Here is a 20,367-nt window from a genome sequence, read left to right on the forward strand (position 1 = left end):
CCAGAGCCCTGGCTGGCTGCAGGCTGGGTCCCCCTGGCACCAAGGGCTCTCACCAAGGAGGGAAAGCCAGGGCTGGCAGGGCTTGGGTTTGCTGCACTGGTACAGTGGAAGAAAAGCAGGATGGAAACAGGGTGCAGCTCCAAGTACCCAGGAAACAGCATCCCTTTTCTCTGGCACCAGGAAGCATTGCACACAGCCCACACGCCAGACTGCACTGGAGCCTTCCTTGCAGCAGGAGAAAAATGCTGGGTTTGGTGTTTTACCAAGCATACCAGTGGCTGGGGCTGAGGAGCAGCAGGAGCTACGGGCCCCCACCATGGCTCATTGTGCCATGCACAATAAGTATCTGGCCAGCTGTGCAGTCATCTGTGGCCAGACCCTCGCTCTTGCGGCCACAGAGCTGGGCAAAGGCCAAAGGGTAAAGGACAAACCATGGGAGCAGAAACAAAGCTAGATCAGCTCATTCATGCAAACCTTTTCAGGAGCTTTTGGTGGCAGGACAACCAGTCATGGGAGTGCAGGACTCACTGTCTAAGTGTGAATTGCCATCGGGACACATAGGCTGCCAGGTTTCATACAGTCACTTGGCAGTGGTTGCAAAGGTACAGGATCCTGGAGGCTTAATTAGAAGGGACCCACGAAGATCATCGAAGTCTAGCTCCTGGTCCTGCCCATGTGCTTGAGAATCACACCCTGTGCCTGACATCATTGTCCAAACACTTCTTTAGCTCTGGGAGGCTTGGGGCCGTGACCACTGCTCTGGGGAGCCTGTTCAGTGCCTGACCACCCATTGGGGGAACAACTTGCCCCACTTCTCATTGTCACCCCCTCGCCACCAGGTACAGCATCTACCTGTGCTCAAATCCTACTGTAGTATCCTCAAAGTTAAGGTCTTGCTTAAGCATTAATAAAAACTTAAGAGAAATGCCTGCAAGGCAAGGCCAGTCCTGCTCTCCCTCCTCTTTTCAACAGTGGGGAAATGGGGTGGCTTTGCCCCAAGGCAGCTTTGCCTTGGGATGGAAAGAGAGGAGCCTGGGCACTCTACTTCCATCCCCACATCCAGGTGGTGCCAGCGCTGGCTTCTGAGGTAGACTGCGAGATGCTAACTTAAGGCTGATTCCCTGGGGCACAACATGTTGCCTCTGAATTTCAGGGTTTTAAGGGACTGGCAGGGCATCTGTGAGGGAGGAGAGGGAAACAGAATTTTCCTTACACCATAAATAATTTTATGAAAGATTTTAAAACAGATTTAAAGAAGAATCTCTTCCCTCCCTTCCCCCTTTCTCAACTGTACTGTGCATTTTAAACTGTTTGTGGAAGGGAATTAATTAGCACAGGCAGCAGAGCCCAAAGCTCTGCAGCAGCCTGTCTTCTGCACAATGGAGATCCAACCCCTTCTCCCCTGCCTGGGAAACACATGCCCAAAATCCAAGTACATACATTTTTTTCTAACCTAATTCATTTTGTAGATTGATGGAGAAAATCCATAGCAAATATTTATGACTTTGCAATAAATAACCCTCACAGAAGTTACAAAAGAGTTCTGGTGAGTCTCAAGGTAACTTTCAGCAAATTCCAGGGGTCAGGGCAGACTGGGATACTGAGCCCATAGTGCCTGAGCCTTTGGCTCATCTGTTTTGAATTATTGGTATTACTCAGTGTAGCATTGCTCTCAATGGAGTAGCTGTGCTGTGATTCCATGCCATATTTTATTTCTATGGCAGGAGAGAAGCTTCAATAACTATTAGTTGTACTCTGTTGTAGCCAGCAAAAAAACAGGCCCCAGCAGGAAGGGGTTGGTCCTGCTGGTGTTTGCAGGCTGGCAAAGGAAGGTGTCTGTGCCCAAGTGCCTGGGACAGGACTCAGGGCCGGACACGGTGCTTTTTCCTGCCGGTTCAGAACATGGACCTGACGATGTGCTCAGAGGGGTCTGGTGCTGCTCGAAAGGTGGTAGTGTCCCAACGTGCTGCTGAAGGCAGCTGACGATGCTCCGGGCCCCGCTGGGGGGTGGTGGGTGCTGCTGGGGAGCCACACACCCGCTTCCAGGGAGCCAGGACTGGGGCGAGCTCATCCCCACTCCATCCTCGTTAGCTCTTAATCACCACAGTGGAAGGAGAAGCTGCTAGCAGCATCACGCTGCTCTCCCGGGCATGGGCTCCTTTCAGGGCTTTCAGAAAACAGGGTCAGACGTGTCTTCTGACCTGTGACCTGTCGCTTCCCTCCTCGCCATAATTATCTAATACAGCGCTCTCTCTGCCAAGTACAATGAAACAATTTGTCACTTCAATTGTCTGTCAGTCAACACTGGGGCCTTTTCAACAGGCCAACACATGTTTTTTGAGAGCTTGTCAGCAAGGGCTGTCTGGCCAGGCACATAACCATGGAAAATGGAACCTTTGTTAATTCTGGTTCTTAGAAAAGTAAATCCATTCACTTGTTTTTTTCAGGCCTTCAGTATGGAATTTGCACAAGAAGCTGAATTGCCCCTGATCCCTAAATGATTGGTCAGAGGATTTGCATGAGGAAGCAGAAATTAATTATTCTTTTCTTTTCTTTTTATTTTCTGTAATTGTGTGTTTAGAAATGAGATTACATTCTACAGCAGCACGAGGGGCTGAGGGGGGAATTGCTTTGCATTTGTTTAGCTCCTTAGAGTTAAGATCACCTAATCGTTTCAAGCATTTCCTAAGATTCCCTCTCTCTTTTTCTGCTTTAATGACCAAACAAAGATTGTTCTGCTTCCCGGGGAACTTTTCTGGCAGCTGAGCTCAGCAGTGGGAGCCAGGGGCTTATCCCTCTGCCGAAATTGTCTTAGAATCACACAATCACTAAGGTTGGAAAAGACCTCTAGGATCACTGAGTCCAGCCGTTAACTAACTCAGTGCTGCCAAGGTCTTCATGCTGATTTTGGCTTGCAGGGCACAAAATGCATTGCAGAGCCCACGGGCTTGGGAGTCTCAGTGGCTCCTTGTGTTGGAGAAAGGGTGTCAGGATTCCTGTCAGGCCAGGAGGAAGCTGCTGGTTGCCCGATTGGCACATCCGGTCAGCACAAGCCGGAGTGTGGGCACGGCAGGGTGCTGGGAACATCCCAGTGGGGTCACCGGAGCTACCAGGACACGGACCTGCCAGTTCCAAGCCCTGCAGTCATGCTCCTGTTCAGACAACAAAACTGATAACCCTGTTGATAGCACAAACTGGTAGAGAAAAAAACATTTCATTTTTTAGTGCTATTTAGAGCTTCCTTCTGCTTTTTAAATTTTTTTCATTTGAAAGCAGCACCCTTTGAAATTCTCACTTTCTCTGTTGATAGACATATGAAATCTTGTTCCTGAATATTTAATACAAGATAGATGTCTCCATTTTCAGGTATTTATAATTTTCTTTGTCATGTGGAAGCTTATATTCTGGGCAGACATGGAATATTTTATTTGAGAGCATTACAGAAATGCTGGATGGCCTCTACTCAATTACAAATGCCCTGAATGAAAACTTCTCCAGATCTGGCTTTCCAGAATACCCCTATCCCAACCTAATTCAAACCATACAGGCACCTCTGACTTAGAATTTTTCAAGCCCATAAAATGAAACAAATTGGCTTTGCAAATATATCTCCCAATCTGAGCCATGCCTGTAAATTTGATTTATCCTCTTGCATCTATACTGCATTAAATGGCCTGAAAGACTCCTTGTTTTGAAGTATGCTTGTCTCCTCCATGAGCCACAAATGTCTGTGCTTGGTCAGGCTGGAAAACTCTGTGCCCATGAACAGTGAGGAGTCCGTGACTGTTCAACACCTTGGATTTGCCCGTGGATCTTGGCAGGAGCAGAGTGGGACTGTGCAGCCCCCTGGCACCTTCAGCACAAGCACCCCAAATGCCCCTCCTGAAGGACAGGATCCCAAAGGTGAGCTCCCAAAGACACAGCCCTTGATAGCACCCTGCTTTTGTGGGAAGTGCCTGAGCCACTCCAGGTCAGCTGAGGGTGTGCAGCCTGGAGACAGAGCCTCGTTCTCTCTTGAACACAGTAATTTACTACCTTGCTTTATGATTTCAGGGACACTCGCTGTATAACTTTAACAGGCTTATGCTAATTCACTGGTTTGAATCAGAATAAACCTGTTAAAATTATGAACAACTTAGGCATGGAATCATAAAGTACTGCAACACAATACATGGATCTTTCATAAATGGACAGGATCACCATTTCCATGCTTGGCCTTCCTGTTCACATGGCAAACCTGAAGATTGCCAGGGATTATAGCGTTTGCCATCCCTTCTGTTCCAAAAGCACAACAGTAGATGTCTTAAAAAGAACATCTATTAAATTCTACTTATCTCCTTTCTTGATTCAGGTTTCCAGTTAAGACAGGGAAGAAATGCATTCTCACTTAACCCCTCTGGAAGCTGGCTGGAAGGTGCTGCAGTTGCCATGCAGGGGAAGAGAGATCTGTTCTTACACTTGCTGAGAGATAAGCAAAGCAACTGAGTCCATTGAAGAGTTGCCCCAAGCATTTAAGTTGTATTTTTAGTGTATGTTTCAAATCCATTTATGTCTGCAAAAGCCAAACATTTGACCCCAACAGAAAGCAAAAGAAGGGTTTGGTGCAGAGATGAACGTATTTCTTATTAACTTTTCCTGTGTTAAGCGATTGCAGAGGTGATTCAATATGGGACTGTGAAATTAGCACATTTACCTAATCACACAAATTCCAGAGACATCTTCCATGTAATAATGATAATATTCCACTGCAAGGGCTTTAAAGTTTACAACAAAGGCCAGCAGCATCTCAGACATCCTGAAAATATATTTTTATGTTTTTATAAACTCCAGTAAAATTCTAATCGGATAAAACCTTGTATTCGAAAGCTGATTCTTCGAAAATATTTTAAATGCACATAAAATATCTGAGAAAATGTTAACATTATGATCTTAACTGTTTGCACATTGGAACCAGTTAAAGGTTAGGAAGACACAATGCATCTGGCAGAGTATTTTAAGCAGAATATTTCTGAGCGCGTTTCCTTCGCACTGGGGCTCATAAACGAGCCCAGCAATGACAGACTGTGCACGCCTGGCACACGCAGGTCACGACACCAACCGCGGTGTCCACAGGAAGAATGAGCCCGCCTTGCTTTGACACACTCATGTCCCAGGTCTCCAAAGAAGGAACAATACCTGATGGCATCAAGGTGTGCGTGCAGGGACTGGCCTGGGGGTCTCAGCTCAGGGGTGCAGGAGGGAAGAGCTGGGAGCAGCCCCAGCCCTGTGTTACCCATTAGGTGTTTATTAGCCTTCATTATGGAGTGCTAGAGGGTTAATTAATTCAGGCTGCTCCTGTGGGAGGGATGGGGAGCAGGAGGGTGAGGCAAGATCCCGCTGCCAAATATCCAGGTTCCTGGGGCAGCCCAGCACTTAGCCTCTGTCCCTGAGCCAGGGATCAGACAGCCTGGGTTGTTCCTGTCCTCACACCTGGATAGCCAAGGGGGAAGCTGCAGACCCCTCGCTGGCAGCAGGGAGTCCTGCCACTCCAACCAGGGTCTCTCACTGCTTGGTGGCCCCCCCAGCTGAGAATTAAGGGTTAATGTTTCTTGCTGCTCCACTGTCACTGAATTCCTCTTGGCCATCAAAAATCCTCTTGCATAGCAAGGACAACACTGCACCAGACTCTGGTATGATGGGAATGAAGTGGAAATTGCAAATGCAGAGGGTTCACAGGAAGTCTCAGGAACTCTCAGGCAGGGTCCGCTGGTTCCCTCAAGCTGTGCCCAACATAGGAACAAGTGGGAAGACAACACAGTCCCCTCCCAATACCTGCTGAGCCTTCCAGACAAGTAAATGCAGTTTCCACTTTAAGAATAGAAAGACTAAAAGCAAATGGGAAAAGGTGTCTTTGTGTCTTTAAACTGGTGGTATGCTGCTTCCTCTCCACACACAGTCTGTCACCTCTGCATATTCCCTGTTCAGTCTAGCAGCCACTCCTGGGATTTGTTTGCCCACAAAGTCCACAGACCGACTCAGGGTGCAAGAGCGGCTCCTCTTGAAAACAGATTTTTATATCCCCTGTGGCAGGAGGTGCAAACATTATCAGCACTTGAGCAGAAGGAAAGGAACTACTAGCAGAAGAGTGCGATGAAGTAATCCCTGCAGGACTGAACCCTTGCAATCAGATACAAGGTAACTATGGCTGTGGCCCTGTTTGATTATTTCTGCTTCACCTAATTGTGAAAACAGCCATTTCCACTTAAAAGATACCCTGGGTGTCTTTAGTAGGAGGATTATTCCCCTGTGGAGCTGCAGCTTCCTCAGGGGCGTCAGTGCTGCAGCCCCACTGAGGGATTCCCTGGAGGGAGGGCACCATACATTTGCATTTTCCAGTTACTACACGGAGAAGTCTGTCGGTAGGAAGTCTGCCCTGAAACCAAACTACCACAGGGGCAGGGGTCTGTGTCCAGATGTGGCAGGACAATGTCCAAGCAGCCTGGGACTCCCCCCCAGGAGCTCCCTCCCTTCCCCGTGGGTCCCACAGCCGTAGCCCGGCAGCACACCCTCCTTCATAAGCCTCACCAGGGCCCGGGGGATGCCGCCAATGCCACTGCAGCCCCGGAGCCCAGGTTCACAGGACGCACATCCAGCCCTGCATCATTGCTTGGACACTGACCCAGCAGAGATTGAGCATGACCCAAGCCAGCAGATCTGTACTGGAGTTCATTCCCCCTTGGGATGCGTGGGAAGTTTTTCATGTTTATCATCTCCTGAGCGGAAGCTCCAGCTGATTGAGGAGCAGCAGCAGCAAATAATGAAACTGAAGTCCCAAATGCTTTCATCCCTTTGCTTTTTGTTCACCAAGTGATGGGTTTTATCAATCGTTTAAATAACCAGGCCTCTGACTGGCACCGCAGCAGAGACTGCTCAGCCGGCACGGACCAGCACGGCGGCCGCGGGGCGCAGCAGGGCCACAACTCTGCCATCCCGCACTGCGGCCCCAGGACACATTGTTCTGGTGTGAGACTGCCCCTGAGCTCTCTGCTGCTTGCCCGGACTGCAGTTTCCAGGTTTTCCTTAACCGGAGTGACCTGTGCCCTTGCTGACGCTTGGCAGCTTGGAGCTCCCGGGCAAAGGTTAATGGGACACCAACGGATCCCGTGTGCGTCGGCACAACCAGCTGGGATAAAGCTGCGGGAGCAGCTGTCGGTCTGTTCCCACCGGCTCCAATTCCCAAGCAAACACCACGAAATTGATCCCCGCGCTGGGAGCGCCGGGGCCAGCGCCAGGCCCGGCTCCCGGCGGGGCCGCGCCCGGGGCCCGGGCGGTACCAAGTACGGGGCGGGGGGGTCACGTGGGCTGACCACGCCTGCGATGGAAGGGGAGCAGCCCTACACCCAATGGGACACGGCTGCTTTTGCGCATGCGTAGCTCCTGCCGTTCAGCGGCCCCCTGGGCCTGCGCCTGCGCAGTGCCGCGCCTCGTGGCGCCTGGCGGCACTTCCGCCCTTCCCCAGCCCGGAGTCGCCTCGGCGGTTTTGCGACAGCCGTAAGTGCGCGGAGCGCGCGGGGTGCCCGGCGGAGCGCAGGGACCGGACGGGCCAGGGGCGGCGGCGCGATGAGGCCGCAGCAGGCGCCGGTGTCGGGCAAGGTGTTCATCCAGCGCGACTACAGCGGCGGGACGCGCTGCCAGTTCCAGAGCAAGTTCCCGGCCGAGCTGGAGAACAGGGTGAGGCGGGGCGGGCCGGGGCCGGCCCGGGGCTCGCGGCGAGAGCGGCGCACGGAGCCTGCACGCCAGGCAGGGCCTGGCCCGGGCCTTACGGGCCTGCGCCCAGGTGGCGTTCGCAGGTGCCCTGCCCGGGTTGGAGCCAGTTCTGCGGGTTCCCCGAGGGCGGGATAGCATCTCCTGCACGAATCTCTAACCGAGGCCGTTCAGGTGCAGGAGCGGACGTGGTTCCTCCCCCGTGTCCCCGTCCCGGACTGTGGTCAGTCCTGGGGAAGGCGGCTGGTTTGCAGCAGTAGAGCAGAATGTACTCGTTGTGTCTGTGAGAACAGAGCCGGCTCCGTGCTTTCAGGTGGAGTCTCAGGTGTTGACATTGTCCTCTCCCTTGGAATCCTGCCCGTCCTGCCGAACCCGCTTAGAGGCCTCACAAATGCTGTCTCAAGTACTTTCGTTTTGCTCGGTGCTGTCAGTTGTGGTATCTTCAGCTGACAGTCAAACAAACACGCCTTCCTACCCCATTTTCTTTCTCTCACTCCACTTTTTTCTCTTCCATGTTCCTTTGTTGTGTTTTGTTGAGGGTGTGTTTGGTCTGCACTGCAGCAGCACCAAGGCACTGTGGGTATGGAGTGTCCATCCACTCTCTACCTGCTCATTTTAACCCAGTGCATCCCTGTGCATGAATTCCGTTTTTTTCACAGTTGAATTGCACATTTGCTTAGGTGTGTTGCTCTGAATGGGTTTGTGTCCACATTGTGTTTGAATTCAGAGTCAGCCTGAGCACAGGACAGGTGTCTAACAAAGAACTGCAGGTCTGTAACTCTGTGTGTTTCAGGCTGGGGCTCTGAGCACAGTGCAGATGATCCATGAGTGGAGGTGGATGTACAGGGGTATTGGTGAGTTCTGAAGTGTGCAGCTGACAGCCCCACTTGCTTTTCTTGCAGATTGACAGGCAGCAGTTTGAGGAGACAGTCCGGACACTGAACAATCTCTATGCAGAAGCTGAAAAACTTGGGGGCCAATCTTACCTTGAGGGTTGTCTCGCCTGCCTGACTGCCTACACCATCTTCCTGTGCATGGAGACACACTATGAAAAGGTATGTGTTTGTTTCCCCTTCAGCCTGCAGGCAAGTACTTGGTTCTTGGTGGGTTTCCTGTGACTTGCAGCATTGTGGTACAGATTCTTTACGGATGTACCTCAGACATGTTGGTACTGGTCAGTTTGGGTCCCATGGGCGTCACCCTGAATCCTGTGGGAAGTGCCTGCACTGTGGAGCCATCAGACAGTTGCATGTTAGTTCTCATGTTGCCATAGCTGTGATATCGCTGGAAAGGAAACAATCGAGACTTCTGTGCTGTTTCATTACCAGGTTCTAAAGAAAATCGCTAAGTTCATTCAGGAACAGAATGAGAAGATCTACGCTCCTCAGGGCCTTCTGCTGACAGACCCCATCGAAAGAGGATTACGAGTTGTATCCTTCTGTGGCTTCTGACATTGTCTCCTGCCTTGTGCTCCTTGTTTCTCTCAGTGAGGCACCTCTGCTCATGTATGATCCGTGATATAGAATCTGTGATTAGTCTTGTCGCTCTTTGTTATGTCCTGGTCTCCAGTCAGGTTTTAGTACATTAAGATTTGGCACATGGAAAGCCCATGAAAATGTGGAACACGACCTTTGGGACTGTATGGAAAGAGCAATCGAGATACTTCCTCTGTTCCAGTGACCTCCAGAAATGCTGTTTTTCTGACTGGGGAAAGAAGCGACCGTGTTGGTAGGACAGAAGTTGATGTTGTGAGAGCAAGAGCTGGCCATTACTTAATTTGCAACCCTCAGTTCAGGTTCTGGTGAAGATTTTGAGATACAAGATCACTGCAAGCCCAGCACGTGCTCTTGCTTCCAGTGTGGCTTATTTCCACCCTTTTTCTTCAGCTCTTGAGCCACACTGCAGACATTTTATGTAGTTATTGCCTGAAGTTGTAAAGACCTCTCATAGCAAATGGTGGAGTATAATGAGTAACACATCTTTCTTTGAAAATATTGAAACCACAGCAACTTGGAACCCAATGCCAATTGAATGTATGATAAGGCTAATTCCTTGCAGTTGGATTTTCTGTGTTGTCATCCAAGTAGCTCAGAGCTGTCACCTACATGACTCCCTTTTTCTCTTAAGTGTTTTCCATTGTGTGTACACCTCCCGGAAAAAAACCAAACAACATTCAACTTGAGTAAAAGCATTTTCAGTTTGGTGGGTGACTTATTAGCGGTGTTAACTTTTTTCCTTGGTGCACAGCCTTCCCCAAAATTTAGCAGAAGAGGGGCAAGGCTCAAATCCTCTGTACACAGCACCAAGTCCCTGTGCAGGCCCTGGGCTGGGAGCCAGTGTTCTTACCTGATGAGGCATCTCACATGGACTGTTCCCTTTGCTTTGGAGCTCTGAGACCTGCCTTAAAACAGCTAATATATCAAAAGTCCTATCACCTTAATGTTTTTCTGCCTTGTTCTGGTTATGTTTTCGTAGTCTCTTTATAGTGTATTTCCCTGACAGCTTTTCTGTGCAGATTGAAATTACCATTTATGAAGACAGAGGTTTGACCAGTGGAAGATAGAACTGTGGAGTCTCAGGTACGTTACCCTTATCTCAGATCAATCTCAACATCTTTCTGTGCTCAGAGGGGTGGGTGCTGTCATACTGAGACAGTTTATGCCACCCTTGTATGTAATCAAAGACTGTTCACATAAATCCTGTGTGGACCAGCTCTTCTTGAAAGTAAAAATACCAGTACTAGGCATGATGTTGCTGAACATTACCTTGCAGAAATTTGGGTCTGGATTGTGTAAATGTGCTAACTTGTGCTATATTATGTCCAAAATTCTATTCAGGTCAGTAAAAAATGGACTCTGTTCCTGGGTGTATTCTAGCATACTGAGCCTTTTTGTTGCAGTTTTTCAGTTGGCTGCTGTTGTAGTTATCACGCTGGTGTCTTTACTTGTGATGCTTTCGGGTAGGAGGGGCCAGCAGCCTGGAAGAGCTCTGCTGAGAGGCTCTCAGTTTTCTTGGTGCTGTGGGGCAAGTCACAAAGTGAAGAGTGTTCACTGGACTTGGAAGGGGAAGGCCAAAATACAGGCTCATGCTAATAGTATCCAATATAGACCATCAGAATTACTATCCCTGACTTTGCTTTTGGAAAGCTCACATTGGGACTGGCTCCCTTATGTTAGGTGCTCTGCAGGTCCTGGGATGGGAGTGTTAAGTATGGATTGTTGGCACTGTATACGGAAAAGAGATGGGAAACATTTATGCCTGTTACGCAAAAAGAAACAAACAATAAAGGTCTTTATTTTCTGTTGGACAAATGAAATCAAGAGTTCTGGGTTCTGCTCATGCTGCTCACCATAACACATGGTAACTTGCTCCTCCTGCCACAGTCTTCCTGCAGCTGTAGAAAGGTTTGTGTAGGGGGGCTTTTGGTTTGATTTAGGAAGAGTTTCTAATCATATGAAACTTCTTTTCTAGATGATAGCTCACCGGTGGACTTGCTGTACCAAGGCTCCCCTACCTCCTACTTTAGAGCATCATTCCTTTCTCTGCTGCCAGATCCACAGTGCCATCTACTACAAGGACTAACTTCCTCAAATTGCTCCCCAGGGGGTGACCTAGCTGGTCAGCATCCACTTTGCAGTAGATTTGGAAGCAACAGGATCACTTTTTAGTTTTGGTTTGGTTTGGGTTTTTTTTCTCAAGAAAAGGCAGAAGTGGTAAAGCTACGCTCTCTCCCAAAAGAAATGGGGCCCTCAGCCCAAGAGAGGTTTAGTTTTAGTCCTGTAAGTGCAGTGCTGTTCCTCCCTGGTTCTTAAACCCTTCTGTATGTCAGTTGAGCTTTGGAAAGCTCCAGCTCAAAGTTGGGAATTTCCCTCCAGTTCAGTGTTAGAGTGCAGAGATACACAGTGCCTCTTCCCAGCAAGGAGTGACTCAAGGCAACGTCTCTTGTGCTGATCCTTGTGGAAAACCAAAAGGCAAAATGTTCCTTGTGTTAATGTCTTGGTTGTCCCTAGAAGGGGGGGGTGTAGCCAGACTTTAACCCTGGTGGTTTTTCTGCCCCTGTGTCTGTGCTGTCGTTGGCCCTGTCAGTGCTCACCAAGAGGGGCCTGTTCAGTCATGAAACAGTGAGCACAGTAAAGTGGATGCTGAGCCAATAAAAATAACGATTCCCACCCTACTCTGATTAATATGTGAAGTGTAAAACTGTTTCTTTATGGATTTCTTACATATAATTTATAGGAAAACATTGATCTGACAAACTTTAAGATACTGTGTAAGGTGGATTTCTTAATTCTGTCTGCTGGCACACATTGAGGAGTTGAGCTGTGCATTCCTTACTGTCCCCGTGCATGGACATTGCTCAGCAGTACCTACACAAGTGTTCTCACAATCCAAGCTGGCTGAATCCTTTCTCTTATATCCTTTAACCTTATCAAAGCCCAGGTGTCCTGGTATAGGGGCAGAGTGTCAGTGTCCAGTTGTAGAAGGAACTCAGGAGTTCAGAAGAGATGGCTTAGCAGGGGTAGAGGGGCTGGATTGGTTGGTGGTGGTGCTGCAGGTGCTAATACTGGATATGAACTCCAGGCTCATTCCTTAGCCACTGTGGGGGTTTGAGATTTGATTAATATTTTCATTGTATAAAATTTGTTTTTTCTAAACTGTAACAGTGTTTGCCTTTCAGAGCTGTTGCAATATTGGCAGAAGTACTGATGGATCAGTAAACCTTTTCTTAAACTGTGTCCAGGTCTGTTCTGGCAGCACCAAGGTGTGGGGCACAGGGTGACTCCGGAACGCTGGGCTGGGAATGGCCAGAACTGCACCGCGTCGGGGCTCGGCCTGTGGCACAGCCAGGGCTGTGTCCCTGGGGGTCCGACAGCTCTGCCTGCAGCGGGGCTGGTCCTGCAGCGGGGCTGGTCCTGCAGGGGGGCTCGTCCTGCAGCGGGGCTCGTCCTGCAGCGGGGCTCGTGCTGCAGCGGGGCTCGTCCTGCAGGGGGGCTCGTCCTGCAGGGGGGCTCGTCCTGCAGCGGGGCTGGGCCTGCAGCGGGGCTGATCCTGCAGCGGGGCTTCGTCCCTGGTGCTGGGGGGGGGGGGACGGGCTCATGGGGGGGGGGGGGGGGTCATACCTGCTGAGTGCTGATTGGCTGAAATAGCTGCAGCTTCAATCCACCTCCTGATTGGCCAAAAAAGCTGCAGCCTGAATCCAGCTCCTGATTGGCCCAGGAGTTGCAGCGTGAATCTGCTCCCTCATTGGTTGGGAAGGCTGCAGCCTGATCCACTTCCGGGCTGGCCTAAACAGGTGCGTGTCCTCTCTGTCTCCTGATTGGCCAGCTTCAACCCGCTTCCTGATTGGCTGGAAAAGCTGCAGCCGCGAGCCGCACTGTGATTGGCCGAAAAAGCTGCAGTTTCAATCCGTCTCCTGATTGGCCGAAAAAGATGGCTTCTTCAATCCGCCTTCTGATTGGCCGGAGCAGCCGCGGCCGTAATCCGCTTCCCGACTGGCCCAAGGGCCGTACCGGGAATCCTTATCCACGTTCCCGGGCCGCTGCGCGTGCGCCGTTCCGCGGGGCGGGCGGGCTTGGCGGGAGCGATGGCGGCCGCGGCCGGCGGGGACTCGGACGGCGAGGAGCTGGTGCTTACCCCAGCACAGCTGATCCACAGCCTGGAGCAGGTGCCGCGGGCTGCAGCGACAGGCGTGGGCCGGGGAGCGCGGGGGTTGCTGAGCGCTGGGCGCTCTGGAGCAGATGCCGAGCGGCGGGGCCGCGGCCGTGTTTTTGCCCTCTCGCTGGTGGGGTTGTGTAGCTAGGGTCTGCCTCGCTTTCACTGACAGCTTGCCTTCTTTCAGGCCTGGCTGAATGAGAAATTTGCTCCAGAACTGCTGGAGAGTAAACCTGAAGTCATCGAGTGTGTTGTGGAGCAGCTGGACCATATGGTAGGTTCTGTTGGCTGGGGTGGTGGGACAGGCCCGCCCTCGTTGCCTGGCCTGGCAGGTCCATGCCTGAGCCTCTCTGAGAGGGCCGGGCTTGTCTGCTTCCCTGTCTCCGAGACAAAGCTTCTCTGAGTTTTTTCTCTGAGCTTGCCTTGGAGAGGGGCTGAAGTACAAACAAGCGGTGTTCTTTGAGTCGTCAAAAGCAGCCATAGTCTGATTTTGTGGGTTCTATGTACAAAATCCCTCTTCCTCTCTGTTTCTTGTTGTCTGACATTTCAACCGTTTAATTTCTCTTTGCTTTTTCTTGCAGGAAGCAAACCTGAAGCGGGCAAAGAGGGGCGACCTGAAGGTCAGTGTTCACCACATGGAGGTTGAAAGGATCCGTTTCGTGCTCAGCAGCTACTTGCGGTGTCGACTGGTGAAGGTAATGCTTGCTGTGCAGCCCAGAGCGTGTAAAAGGGTGATTTCAGGAGGCATTTTTACCCACACAGAGCTTCCTGCTTCAGCATGGCATTTAATTAAAGCATGTTCTCTCTCTGTTCTCAGAAGCTTAACTCAAAGAAATTAATTTCTTGGACATGCTTTCGTATTGTAATGAAGGAAGGTCACAGCAGTGTTGATCACAACACTGTGAGTGCTGTTTGCTTCATCTAAGCTTAGGGTGGCACAGCTGAATGCTGTCCCATTCTGCCTGAGTCCTGCTGTGTGTACACATGGTTGTATAGCTTGGCAATCCTGTGTGATATCACAGTTAGTTCAGGAGCAGGGATTTGGGCAGGCCTGTGGCTGCTCCTACAGCTTGTAGGGGAATCCAGTGGAGAAGTGGGGGTTTAAGCACTGAACTCCTGGGAGAGAGCTGTATAATTCTTTTGGATTGTGTTCCAATATTAGATAGAGAAGTTTTTTCCCCACATCCTGGAGAAGGAGAAGTCTCGAGCTGAAGGGGAGCCCTCCATTTTATCACCAGAGGAGTTTGCTTTTGCTAAAGAGTGAGTAGATTTTCAATGTATCTTCCTCCCCTTTTATAGATTATAGAAACTTAACTGTGTGTTTTGCTGAAGTTCTGTGAGCCTTAGATGGATTTGAAGTAAGAATCAGTGTGTTTTACCAGGAGGTTTCCTTATGGGCAAGAAAGGAACTAAAACAAAATAACTCTGGTGACTGAGTCAGTTACCAGGGTAGGCCAAGGGCCTGTCTTTGGCTGTGCCTGTGGGATGAGGAGCTGTTGCTTACTCTTGTTTTGAGTCAATACTCTCCCTCCAGATTTGTATTTTATTAACTAAGTCAATACTTCAATGGTTTGTTTCAGGTACATGGCAAATACAGAGGCTTACCTGAAAAATGTGGTCCTAAAACACATGCCACCTAACCTGCAGAAAGTGTCTCTCCTAAAGTCAGGTGAGTCCATCCAGACTCCAGGGTGATCTGAAAATTGTAGAAGCAAGGGGAAGTGTGGGGAAAGCTCCAGGGAGCCCCACATGTAAGGGGGCTAGTCCTCCACGTGCTGCTCAGTTGAAGCAAAGGTGATGTGATGGTAATGTTGTAACATGGCTCCATGCTGCTGCTGGAGGATCATGCTGGTCCCTGCTGTTACGCCCTGTCTTACAGTGAGGCTGGGCACATGCATCTGGTTAGAAGTGTCTGGTGTTCCCTTTGCTGGCTATAAGTTTGCTGCCCCTCAGACCCCTCGGTGTTCTGCAGGGGAACATAAGTGAGGGCTGAGCTTGTGTTCTGAATCTGTTGTCTGCAGTTCCAAAGCCCAACCTGGACTCCTTTGTGTTTCTGAGGGTGCTGGAGCGGCAGGAGAACATCCTGGTGGAGCCAGAGACAGATGAGCAGAGGTAGGTGGGCACTTCCCCGTGCAGCACAGGTACCAGTCAGTGTCACTGATGGGCGTGGGCTGCAGCTCACGTCCCGCCTGTCTCTGCAGGGAATATGCCATCAACCTGGAGGAGGGCTCGCAGCACCTGATCCGTTACAGAACCGTGGCCCCTCTGGTGGCCTCAGGAGCTGTGCAGCTCATCTGAGGGGAGAGGTAAGTGTGTGGTCAGAGGAGCAGCCACCGCACCATCTCCCCTGCCCGCCCCGCCACACTGGGGCTGGCAGGAGCTCCCTGTGAGGTGCCTGGGCCAGGTCTCCTCTGGGACTGGGTCCCCTCCCAGGGCCAGGTCCCCACGGATGTGGCAGGCAGAGCACAGTGGCAATTGGGGGTGAGTACCACAGTGTCATACTGCAGAGGCATTCATTACCCCTACAGCTCATCGAGCTCCTGATTGCTTGTGACATGCCCAGCATACAGCCATACAGTCCTTACTCTGGTGTTCCTGAGTGAGGGCAGGCTGTGTCACAGGGCAATGTCTGTAAAGCTTCAGTGTGTAGCTGCTGGGATGCCTTGTCTAAGAGCAGTGGCAGATAACATCACTAAAATGGAACAGCTGGGGGCATGGACTCAGAAGAAAGCTGTTTTTGTTGTGCATCATATGAGACCCTCCTTGCAGAGGGTGAGGGGTTCTGGTACAGCTTCAGGTTGCGTTTGTGAGAATAGACACTGTCAGACTCCCTTCTGCAGAAACCACTGCTAAGGGAAGGGGAACACAGAGTTCATTTTTGCTGGTCATGCAAAGCAAAAGCTCCTCTGGCCCTGCTGCCCCATGCAGGCCTCTTCTTGTTGGAGGAGAAGCCAGGGTGTTCTGTGGTACCTCAGCTTGGAACCTGTGGAGGGCATGGGCAGATAGGGGCTTGTGTTCATCAGGGCAGGGTCTCTCTTCCCTGCATGGTCTGCATGAGGGGTGTCTGGGGAGCATCTTCCTCTACAAGGCTGGGGGTGACACAGGGCATCTTGTAGTGTGAGTGGCTTTGCATGTGTGGTTTATAGTCTTCCTAATTAATCCATTTAGGTAAAGAAGATTCTTTCAAGTATAGATGTTAAGAGGGGGCTGGGTTTAATCCTTAGGAATCAGTAGCATGTTCCTCTGGACAGCCCCCCCAGGAAGGGCTTGTGGATTGTGCCCTGCCCATATTTACAGCCAGACAACTTCACAGAGGTGACTGAAGCTTCCAGACAAAATCCTCGTTAATCTGCTGCTGTGAAAGCGTGCTCCAAAGGATCTGCCTGAGGAGTGTGCAGGTGGCACGTCTGCAGGCTTTCTCCTTGGCCCTATTCAGTTTGACTGAATACTTGTCCAGACAGCTTGTACTTGACACACTGCTGCGTGTCACATGGCTGCAGCAGTGTGAGCTTGAGGGGCATCTGTCCTCTTCTAGCAGCTGAACTTTAACTGACCTGATGGTTTCCCAGAGCGTCTTTGGTGCAGCTCTTCTCTGGAGCTTGGCAGCTGGCACATGGCAATCTCCTCAAAGTGTCCTAGGCAGGAGAGATGGCTAGTAGGCTGAGATCAGTCAGGCTCCAAGTGAGAGTCAGTTGTGGCACACCTGAAAATGTGCTTTTGTGTCCTTCCATGACTAAATACCAGGACATCTGTGGAACTGCTAACACTGTACCTCTCTTCTGTCTGCGCTGGGGGAAGGAGGTGTCCACAACTATATTGAGAAAATGATGCGTTTGGCTTGTACTTTTAGATGGAGAAGAAGATGCAGCAGTGCATCCACTTTAATCTGTGTAGCTGGGAGAGAATGGGTAAAGTAGGAGTAGCTTTTCCAGCATCCATGGGTCCTGCTGTTAAACTTGGGTTCAAATACATTCCTTGTTCTCTGCTGTCCCCTGGGTGGAAATAGCTTGGGTTTGCTTAGTGATCAGCTTTGAATGCAAAGTAGGTGGATGGTGAAAGAGATCGCAGGGAGGGCAGTGATGGTGAGCTGCGTTTTCCCTGCCTGAGCCGCAGCTGCTCTCCTGGGGGCCACAGAAAGGTGTGGCAACTGGTTTCATTGCTAGGAAGACTCATGTCTGTGTTGGCTACCCCAGGTCGCTGAAGTGGTGGGGTTTGCATTGTCAGCCCGAGACCATGTGTTGAAAGGATGTTTTTGCATCATGTTTTTGCCAGCTGGGCACTGGGTTCAAGCTCACTTTGGCCATCCTGTGAGAGGTGTCTTGCCTTGTGCTGCAGACATTCAGACATGGTGGTGATGGAGGCCCATGGAGAAATACTGATAGGTCAGTCAGCTGTGTCATGAGCTGATGAAAATCTGTCCTGTCAGCAGGAACAATCAGGGCTGCTTAACATAAATGGCTAGACAGCTCTGGGGAGATTAGCAAGGAGTACAAGGCAGGGGTGATCTGATCTAGGTGACAGTCTTTACTGTCAAGGAGTCACATGTGAGCTGAACAGTGAGGGTGATTTTGAACATAGATGTCGGGGACACCACAGTGTCTCTTGTGTGCTTGGGGGTGAGCAAATTTCCTTCTCAGTGCACACCTCTAGGGTAAGAAGCTTCTGAGTTGGTAGAGGATGAGCCGAGGGTCTGGGGTTTTCTCTGCTTAGACACCCTGGAAACAGCTACCTTTGGACAATTACCTTAAAAGGGGTGTATAAAACCAGTTCAAACCTCCCCCATTAAAAACTATATGAGAGGAACATGCTCCTCTTTCTCCCAGAGCTACTTCCCGGTGTTGACTGTTCCACAGACATTGGTCTTCCAAAAGCACTCGTGTTTTTCTGGCACCAGGAGCCATTTGTGTGCTGGTCCCCCTGTTGGCCCCTGCCTGGCGCAGTAGAAGGCCGCGCTGTGCGCTCTCCCCGAGCCGGGCCCGGTACCGCCGGGCTCACCGGTGCCGCCGGGCTCTCCGGTGCCGCCGGGCTCTCCGGTACCGCCGGGCTCTCCGGTGCCGCCGGGCTCTCCGGTACCGCCGGCTCTCCGGTACCGCCGGGCTCTCCGGTACCGCCGGCTCTCCGGTGCCGCCGGGCTCTCCGGTACCGCCGGGCTCTCCGGTACCGCCGGGCTCTCCGGTGCCGCCGGCTCTCCGGTACCGCCGGGCTCTCCGGTGCCGCCGGGCTCTCCCCGCCGCCCGGCCCGGCGCCAGCGCGGCCCCGCGGGAGGAGGGGGCGGGGTGGGAGCAGCCCCGAGCCCCATTGGCTGCTCGGAGCGCGGCGGCGGCTGTGATTGGCTGGCGCGGGGTGTCCCGGCCGCGGGCGCTCCCACGGCCCCATTGAGGAGGAGCCGCTGCGGCGGGAGCGGAGCGGAGCGGGCGGGACGCGATGAGCTGCGGCGAGTGAGCGGGGCCGGGCGCGGGTGGGGCGGGGGGCTCGCCGGGGCTGACGGCTGGGGCCGCGCTGTCTGACCCCCTCTTCGCCTCCAGGCTTTTCCAGGTGTGCAGCGGGCGGGCTGTTGCCCCCCCAGCCATGCCCGTGGACCTGGCCGTGCGGCTCTGCCTGAGCCACTCGCCCCCCATCCGCAAGCTGCTGAACTCCTACGAAGAGCTGCGGGGCAACCGAGGCCGCAAACCCCTCCGATCCTGTCTCAACCAGAAGCTGAGCGCAGAACCTGAGCCGGAGCGGCGAGACAGTACCAAGAGCTCCAAGGGCCAGAAGAAGAAGCGGGTTGTGTTTGCTGATATGAAGGGGCTCTCACTGACGGCTGTCCGCTTCTTCTCAAAGATTGAGGAGGATCTCTGTGATTTGCAGCATGCCTTGACAGACCTTGCCTGTTTCCGACCTAAGCTGCGGGACTTACACCCAGAAGTGTGCAGGTATGTGCTGGACTTCCCACAGCCATCTGCGAATTACGTGACTTTCCGCAACAGCCTGCACAGCAACTTTGTCTGCCTGGAGAGCTGTCTGATCCAGGACCGTGCTCTGTCAGGGACAGTGAAGGTTAGAAACATTGAGTATGAGAAGAAAGTGACGGTCCGCATCACGTCTGATGGCTGGAAGAGCTTCCAGGACATCTCTTGCCAGTACATGCACAGCACGTACGGCTCAGCTGACACAGACATCTTCTCTTTTGAGCTTATCCTGCCCAAGCCATCCATCTCCCATAGGGTCACAGAGTTCTGCATCTCTTTCCAGTGTGGACAAAAGACCCACTGGGACAACAACCATGGGAAGAACTACAAGATCCGCCATGTGGGCATGATCCGCCCTCCCTCCCATGCCGTGAAGAGTGCCAGCAGGGCCTGGGAGCATCTTGGCACCTCTGGGGCTGCTGCTCTAGTCCTTTCTCACCTGAAGACCTGGCGGCATTTAGAGACCCAGGCTCCTTATTGGTAGGAAGGCAGCATGGGGAGAGATGCAGGTCCCTTCCATGTCCCAACTGGTACAAGGATCTTCGGGGAGGGGTCAGTTGCAGAAGGTGCTGCTCACAGTTTTTGTTAGCTCCTTCACAGCCTGCTGCTCTATGAGCAGCTGCCAGTCTCTGCAGAAGCTTCCTCACTGCTGGCTGCTGCTACAGAGGCTGGAAGTTGCTGCTTGAAGTAACTCCTGCCTGTAGGTTCGCAGGGCAACACACATGAGAGATGGGGAGTGACAAGGAAGGGGCTGTGGGCTGGGACCCGCGGCCCTGTCTGAGGCACGCTGGGAGCCGCGGGGGCCGGTGCTGCCCAAGTGCCTTGTCTGGAGGGAGCTGCTGGGGAGGGGGCACGATCCTGGTGCTGCCGGGACCCTCCCGCTGCAAGCACTCTCCGAACCGCGGTCCCGAGAAGGGCTCACCGCGGGGTTCCTGGGCCAAGAGCAGCGGGGTGCCTCCGGTCGTTGGTGCTGTAACGGGGAGTTAATAAAGTGACGGCGCTTCGCGAGTGCTGCCTCCTG

At 52.0% G+C, this 20,367-nt stretch overlaps 3 protein-coding genes across 3 annotated transcripts; all 3 read left to right on the forward strand.

Annotated features, from left to right (window-relative positions):
* Positions 1 to 7,537: 7,537 nt before the first annotated feature.
* On the forward strand, positions 7,538 to 12,479 carry GOLGA7 (golgin A7). The gene is made up of 5 exons (XM_032092152.1): positions 7,538 to 7,710; positions 8,646 to 8,798; positions 9,072 to 9,173; positions 10,259 to 10,322; positions 11,215 to 12,479. The coding sequence occupies exons 1-4, from the start codon at positions 7,600 to 7,602 to the stop codon at positions 10,304 to 10,306; spliced, it is 414 nt and encodes a 137-aa protein (XP_031948043.1). The 5' UTR covers positions 7,538 to 7,599; the 3' UTR covers positions 10,307 to 10,322; positions 11,215 to 12,479.
* Positions 12,480 to 13,292: 813 nt separating this feature from the next.
* Positions 13,293 to 19,010, forward strand: GINS4 (GINS complex subunit 4). Its single transcript, XM_032092148.1, has 8 exons — positions 13,293 to 13,408; positions 13,583 to 13,669; positions 13,977 to 14,090; positions 14,558 to 14,655; positions 14,976 to 15,064; positions 15,417 to 15,507; positions 15,597 to 15,701; positions 18,921 to 19,010. Exons 1-7 carry the CDS (start codon positions 13,328 to 13,330, stop codon positions 15,691 to 15,693), a joined length of 657 nt encoding a protein of 218 aa, XP_031948039.1. The 5' UTR covers positions 13,293 to 13,327; the 3' UTR covers positions 15,694 to 15,701; positions 18,921 to 19,010.
* Positions 18,774 to 20,354, forward strand: LOC116435653 (protein phosphatase 1 regulatory subunit 3C-B-like). Its single transcript, XM_032092147.1, has 2 exons — positions 18,774 to 18,833; positions 18,921 to 20,354. The coding sequence occupies exons 1-2, from the start codon at positions 18,820 to 18,822 to the stop codon at positions 19,828 to 19,830; spliced, it is 924 nt and encodes a 307-aa protein (XP_031948038.1). The 5' UTR covers positions 18,774 to 18,819; the 3' UTR covers positions 19,831 to 20,354.
* Positions 20,355 to 20,367: the final 13 nt, after the last annotated feature.

This window comes from Corvus moneduloides, chromosome 27, assembly GCF_009650955.1.
Source record: "Corvus moneduloides isolate bCorMon1 chromosome 27, bCorMon1.pri, whole genome shotgun sequence".
NCBI lineage: Eukaryota > Metazoa > Chordata > Aves > Passeriformes > Corvidae > Corvus > Corvus moneduloides.